This window comes from Oryzias melastigma, linkage group LG15 (genome assembly GCF_002922805.2).
Source record: "Oryzias melastigma strain HK-1 linkage group LG15, ASM292280v2, whole genome shotgun sequence".
Lineage (NCBI taxonomy): Eukaryota > Metazoa > Chordata > Actinopteri > Beloniformes > Adrianichthyidae > Oryzias > Oryzias melastigma.
In genome coordinates, this window is record NC_050526.1 from 9,945,393 (window position 1) to 9,952,876 (window position 7,484).

At 43.2% G+C, this 7,484-nt stretch overlaps 1 protein-coding gene across 1 annotated transcript in view; it reads left to right on the forward strand.

Moving 5' to 3' along the window:
- Positions 1-5,210, forward strand: part of bean1 (brain expressed, associated with NEDD4, 1) — a 64,589-nt gene extending 59,379 nt beyond the window's left edge. Inside the window, exon 5 of the mRNA XM_024298004.2 lies at positions 2,580-5,210. Within this exon, the coding sequence (XP_024153772.1) occupies positions 2,580-2,970 (391 nt within the window). The 3' untranslated portion in view covers positions 2,971-5,210. The remainder of the gene's footprint in view (positions 1-2,579) is intronic.
- The last annotated feature ends 2,274 nt before the right edge of the window (positions 5,211-7,484 follow it).

Below are 7,484 nucleotides of genomic sequence, written 5' to 3' on the forward strand. Positions count from 1 at the left end.
GCCCGGGTCCGCCGCCCGCTGAGGCGGCCCGCGTGGGCTGCCGCGGATGAGGGTCTGCTGCAGCCTCCTTTCGCCTTCCGCTTGCTCCCCGCCATCGCTGTATGAGCTTTCACCATCATCATCCGAAGCCCCTGTATCCTCAGATGAGGAAACCTCCGGTTCAAACTGGTAGGGCTGTACACCCTCCAAACCCTGTGTCGTTAAAATTCCCGTGTTTGATGAAGGCTCATCATCTTCATCCAAAGAAATATCCGCTAAATCGTGGTCTACGTCGATTCTCAAACCGTCCGCCATTGTTGTTTACACTCTGGGATCCCTGAAGTGACGTCACGCGCAGCCCCCGCCCATCACCACCTATCGCCCAAATTTAAAGCTGTGCAAGACCATAAAATGATCAAGAAAATCGCGCTGGATTTTTAAGTGAATATTTTTATTGGATTCGTTTTCCAAGTTCCATTGACTTTCTAAATTTAAAAAAAAAAATTGCCACTGCACGAGGCCTTTAAGGGTTTGGATGAGGTTTCTGCTACAGGCTGAGTGTAGCTCCTGAAGAGTGGACATCAAGCTGAAAGAAGATATAATGGTCACAGCACAGTTGATACAATCAACCACTGGATGATTGAATTACAGGGAATGACTTCCTCCGATCGGCCCATCCTCATCCACCATTAGCCACACACACGCACTTTATAATTCTGTTAGCTTTTCAGTTTATTCTGTTTTACGAGCTCTGCTCTCTTCTCTCCACCTGGAGAAAGACGTGGATCAAACTGGAGTCAGAGGAGTTCATCAGGGACATTTTTGGGAATCGTTCAGTACATTTCCATGATTAAGAGCGGAACAACCACCCTTTAATATACATGTCAACATGAATGGTGAACCAAACCGAGACCATAAAAGAATGATAAAGGCATCTAAGTGAATTGGGAAATCAATTGTTTTTGAATTGTCAAGGTTAATTGGAACCAAATGGCTTCTAAAAAGTTATTAGGGTTTGGCACTGACATTTCCAGTTTTCGTTGGACCATATTGTGAATTGAATTGACTTGAACTGAAATGGTTTATTTCAAGCAATCAAACAAGAATACATGTGAAGTACAACCAACAGTCGTATACATCCGTATAAAGATACGCCAGACATAAGATAACTGGGCCTCAAATTACAGGTTGAAAAGGAGTGGGTGGAAAAGAACTTTTATAACCCCCCTCCGGCTCGACCTAACCATTTCCTTTAAATTAATTATTATTTCTCTGGTTCATAACTTCTGATCAGACATTTTTACCTTACTAACAGAGCTGCAGGTCTTTAAAAAAATCTTGACGGTATTTAGATCTAGGGAAATCTCTTTAGATTTGAGAAATTATCCGACTTGGCTCTCCATGCTGTCATCCACAACCCGAGCATTACTGCCATTAGCTTCCATGCTAATTTTAGCTGCGTCAGACGTGGCTCGTGGCCGGAGCTGTAATCTAGTCAGAATGACATTATTGATTCGTAGTTGCATTTCCACGTCGTCCACTCTTCTCTCCAAGAGGTCATGCTGATTATCGCGTTCATTTAGTGCCCTGTTCTGACCTCTTGAAGGAGTAGCATGAGCGGCGTTAGCTCTGACTCCAGTTTCGAGAGAGGAGCTAACTTATCTTGGAGGTCTTGGATTGCTTTCTGGATGTCAGCAATATAAGAAGCATCTTGGTCTTTCTTCAGGCAATTATCAGCTCTTTATATTGGAGAATTACTAGTTTAGTTGTAATTGTGATAATTCAAGATTAGATCGCTTTGAAGGCGATGCCTATGAGGAGAGCTGTGTCACATCCTCTCATTAAACTGGAACCAGAAAAAAAACCCAAAAAACTTAATTCATGGTGAATGTAGTTGTTACAAAGAGCAACCCAACATTTTTTTTGAAAACCCAACTCCAATTATCTTTTGATTTGTGGTTGTCTTTTAACTATGATTTTGTTGCTTTTAACCAATTTTTTATTGTCTTGTTTTCTAGCACATAGTACCTGCAGATTGGAAGTAGTAAATTTGAAATTTGCCTCAAAGTTGTTGGTGGGGTTGTTGGCACCTAGCAACCCCACCCCCACTTCCCATCACCCATGACTGAGTTCTGCATTTACATGCTCTCCTGCTAGCTTACAATCCTTTACACCCCCAAAATAACGCTAGCAGTGCAACAAAAATGGCCAGCAATATCGGCGCTCTCCAGCCGTACAGTTCTGATCCAGATTCCAAAACGGACAGGCAAAACAAAGACGTTCATGAATCTAATTGTCAGAATGGAGCTTTTGGTCGGCCCAGCATATTTTCTACGTCACAAATACTTTTCATTCAGCATTTTTGGTCTGCTTTTGATTCACAACAATTTGAATGAAGAAATTCTCAGAAATGCAATTATTATCTTAATTTTCTTTATAAATGTCCTCCATCATCAGAGAAATCCCCCATGGACATGTTCAAAACACGAGTGGATCTTGAGATGGATCTAAAAGTGTAGCAGGAACTCAAAAACGTAATTATGGCTTTATTATTCCTACCCACAATGCTAACTATGCAATTTTTTTCCTTGTCTCCATAGCTACGATGAGTGCGTTGGTCCAGGTTCCACTCAGGTTCAGATCCCAACAGAAGACCCTCCTCCTTACTCCCTGCTGGACCCGTGTCAGAGCAGGGCGGAGTCACAGGAGCAGGCCGCCTACACCAGCCCAAACGCTTCTCCGTACTGCGGAGAGAGCTCAGCCAGCGCAGCCTGGTTCTCCCCCTCGCATTACCCCCTGGGACTGCCGGGGCAGGAGCATCAACACATCACATCCATCTCCTTCCCAATGGAGGCAGCGCCACCTTATGACTCAGTGGTGGCTGAGCAGGGACAACACCTCCCTCTCATGCCATGTGATCTCTATAAACACCAATCAGAGAGTCCAGCAGAGGGGAACTCCCAGCAGCTCTCCACAAGTCACATCTCGTAGGATTGTGTTTTCCTCACATCCCTGCTGTCCCCAGATGAATTAAACAAACACTGGGGGACAAATTGCTGTTAGTAGCAGATGTGGCATCAAGCTGAGGACATTAAAACATATTCACATCTTCCGCACAGTTGTGAACACTGCTAATAGGGTTGAAACTGCAAGGCGTTTAGGGCGGAAATGACAGTTTCTCTTAAAGACTTCCATGGAAAGAGACTCTGAAATTGCTCCGTTTTCATCGTGTTTTCATTATTATTGTTGCTTAAATTTGTATAAAGACATTTATGAGTCAAAAAAGTCAACAAAGTTAGAGCAAACAGCATCAAAGTGATATTTTCCAGCATAGTTAGGACTTTTCACACTGACACTGGATGCTTTTTTGTTTATTAAGTCAGTAAATCCAGCAGAAACACCTCATATTGTCTCATACGATACAGCACCTTTTAAAGTGAAACATAAATTATTATGTATTTAAATCAACTGTCCGTGGTTAATGCTGGGGGACCTGGGAGCAAAATTTCAACTGAAAGGCTCTAATGCAAGTTAGGAACCTCGTCTATTATAAATACATGGTATGCGTAGTCCAAATTTAAGAGCTTCAATGTCATTAGATTTTACTTTAGCTCTTCTTCAGTCATTGTAACTGAACAATCATCCAAATCCACACATTTGTTTTTCCTAAAAAATACCTCCAATGTTTAACCATCAAGTTAAAGATGAGGCTGCTGCCCTTGTAGGCAACCTGGCAACAAAAATGAAAATTCCAATGTTTAATGGACAGTGTTTTGAGAAACCGATTTGTGAAGCTTCTAAATTACACAGCCAGAATTTGAAAATCCAGTCAGAGGGGTGGGGCTTGTGCGGCAGGACTATCATTACTGAAGCTGCAGATCATGACGTGAGACTTCTGAAACGTACATAGTTTGACCAATCACATAATTAAACTGTAATACCTTGATTCAATCTTTAGGGGGCAGAACACAGGCGGGTTTTGACTCAATTTTCAAGAGTTAAACAATTTTATTTAAAATTTGTGAATGACCAACAGACAGCACTTTTAAAGCCCCATTTATGGAGATCAACAGACAAGCAAAGCTGATTTAGGGTTTGGTTACCCTTTAAGGTCTACCACACACCTTTTTCTGCTAGCCCAGCCCTATTTGCTGCTGCATCAAGTCTAGAACCTGCAGTAGCTTGATTACCTGCTGCCACCCAGCTAGCTTTTGGGTTTTTCATTGTTTCTGTGTGGGTTTTTTGGTGACCCCAAATGTGACTGGCTAAATAGCTCCTCCCCCACAGATAATCATAATAAACATAATTATAGAAGTTGGCAGCAGAACCAGCAGGACCGGGCCTGGACAGCACTCATGTTCTGCTTGTAGTATTGTGGGAGTGTTCTAAAATTGATGAAGAAGCTTGAGACATATCCATGGTTTGGGTCACACAGATTTCAGGTATTTCCAGTATCTGAAAATTGCTCTGCAACTGTCTCCAAATATTATTTATCCACATGTGGACAGATTCCCTGGAGAAGAAGAACTTCCTGTTTTCCACATTTCTTCATGAACGCGATTGCACTTAAGTCGATGTCACTGTTGTTGATCATTTCATCACCATTTCATCAAACTCAAAACAGTCAATTAGCCCCCACCATAGAGAAGAACAGTAACCAGCCAACAACAGACTGGAAGAGACATTGAATAATAGAAAAATAGCCTGCTGTCCGCCAGAGGTTTTCAACAGTTTCAGTAAACGCGATTCATGTGGCAAATTCTTGTTAGACGCCTCTCTTTCACTGCAGGATGCTTGTCCAGGAATGTGTTCATAAACTAGCCACTCCTGACATGTAAGTGGGAGGAGCCGCTGTCAAGCTTTTAGCCAACATAAAAGCATTGCCTAAAGATCTGTGTATCTCATATACAGTCAATGCAGAGAGATCGGGCTAATTTATTGTGAAGAGTTCTACAAAAACATCAGTAATCTCGTCTCCATGTCTGGGTTCATGAGATCATTGAGAGAATCTCCCAGTACGATGATACTGCAGGAGCTGAATAACAGATGCTTTCAGCGGTACATCCGCCTCTCTAGACCCAATTTGACTACTTACTGTCCCACATTAGTCCAGTGAAGGAAAATAAATACATAAAATTAGGGGATGTTTTACGCCGGAGTCACACCGGACGCGAGAGCGCCGCAAGGCGGCGCGGAGCGGAGTGCGCACCGATTCGCGGCGCTCTATTGGTCACACCAGACGCGATTTTTTTCCGCGACGGTCGACAGGCGCTTCTGCTAGAGCTATTGCTTCTTTTTGCCATCATGGTCAATAACCAGGATATCTCCCCGTGTTTCTGCTAAAAGGAGATGGTCTCTGCCTCTGTTGACACAGACCCCGCCCCCCAACTCCGCAGTCGGCCCACTTCATTGATCGGTTTGTGCGCGCGTGTGCGTGTCTGTCTGTTGTGTTGTGTGTCTGTGTGCACGCACGCAGGTGTTTCCGTCGGTAAATTAATAAACTAAAAATATTACCTGATGTTTCTTCCAAGAAGCCCCTCTCTGCCCCTCTCTCGTTCAAACGCAGCCCCATGCCCCGCTCCAGTGTGCCCCCACTGCATTGGGGGGCCAGTCTGCCCTGCTTTTTTTCCTCCCAGAACGCTGCAGCCCAGCACACCTGCTCCGGAGATCTGTGGTGTCTGGGGTGGGGGCTCTCGCGCACGCATGTCTGTGTGTTCTGATTGTATGCATATTTTCATCTCTACAGTCTGTTTAGACACAAAAACATGATCACATTTGTCAATCGCGGCGTTTTATTGTGAAAAATTGGTTCTATTTTGAAAATAAACCGGATTTTCTCATGTATTTTGATGCAACTTCCTGCCAGTATTGACGCGGAGCGCTCGCGTCTCGCGGAAGAAATAGGCCAGACGGCGAAACGTTGCGCTGCACCGCGCGGACCCTCCGCGCCGCTCCGCGCCGCTCCGCGCCGCTCCGCGCCTGGTGTAACCGACACCATAGGTTAACATGGGCGCCGAATGGAAGCACACGCCGCTTCGCAGCGCTATCGCGTCCAGTCTTACTCCGGCGTAACTTATTGTCTTCATGCAAAGAAGAAAAATATCATGAAGTTCAGGAGGAGAACGAGCAGCTTTTCCTCCATGTTGGTTTTGGACTCCAGCCACTGATTACATCATTATGGGCCAAAGCTGAGTTCCAGATTGGTTATGAAATAAAAATTCTAGGCCGGGGTTCCAATAATTTAACTCTTGAAACTTTAGGTGGTGAAATATTTGTTGCACGTCAGAGTTTTTGCCTTACCCCGATTCATGCCACCTGAAACATGACTTAGCAATGCTCGTGGTTTGTGCACAAACCATGTTTGGTGTGAACACAGCTTTAGACCAGTACAGTTACAGTATGTGGACCTAATTATACAAGCTCCCCTCCACTCTTCCTTTCACTTGATACCCATTGGGTTTTGGATCCTTCTACTGCTCTGAAAGTTCACCACTGGATCCTTGGTATTATCTATATAAAAGTCCTTACGGGATCCAGAGACGAAGCAGAAGTTTAGTGAAAAGAAGGGCCAAAACAGTTCTTCCAATCCATTCTAACATGTTGTCCCGGTAATAATTGGTGCACCCTCCATGTTTGGTAGAGACTAAGGTAATTTTCCTTAATTTTTCATGGAATGCTAACATGCAGGACTCCTTCAAACTCCTGATTGGGCCCACCTCCATTAGCATATTAGATCCTTAAACCTGCTGATAAACGTTTCACTAAGAAACACGGAGTGTGAAGCAGATTTTCAGGCTTGCTAACATTCAGTCTGTGATGTTGAGCTATTCATCTTAAACATTTAACCCTTTAACACCGGATCTCCAGTGTTTATGTTCCTTGATTTACTGTAACTTTTCAACCGTTAACAGTGTTAAAAGGTTAAATGCTGATAAAGTACGGTAGAAATGTTCAATTAGTTCAATTAGTTGTTTCTTGCTGGCAGGAAACCCCACAGAAAAATCCAGCTAATTAAATTTGTGTTTGATTTCTGTTCTGGTTGTGAGATTACCTAATACAAGCTGGTTAAAACATATTTTCTCTCCATTACACAGACATGCTAATTTTATATCAATTGCAATATCTTTTCCTTTAGGCTATTTTTTTTGCCTCTCCAACATGTCAGACTGTGTGCAAAACAGACAAGAAACTATATGACGAAAAAATGGTTTTGCATGTTGTTCTTCAAAACTGCATATTTTGAGCTACGGACTAATCGAGGTATTTCCTGTTAGAAAAATGGGATCAAAGTTGCAGCTTCCTGCCTGATCAGAATTGTTTGTATTTTGTATCATTTACCACATTTTTACAAAGACTGAAACAAAGAAGAGTTGAAGTGGAGAAAAACCTTTGGACATTCTGGAGACACATAGAGCTGTAGACATCATCCATCAACAGTTATGAAAGCAGGACGCCCCTTCAGGCTGAGCTTTGATAACAACACTTTAATGTTTGTAATGTTGGTT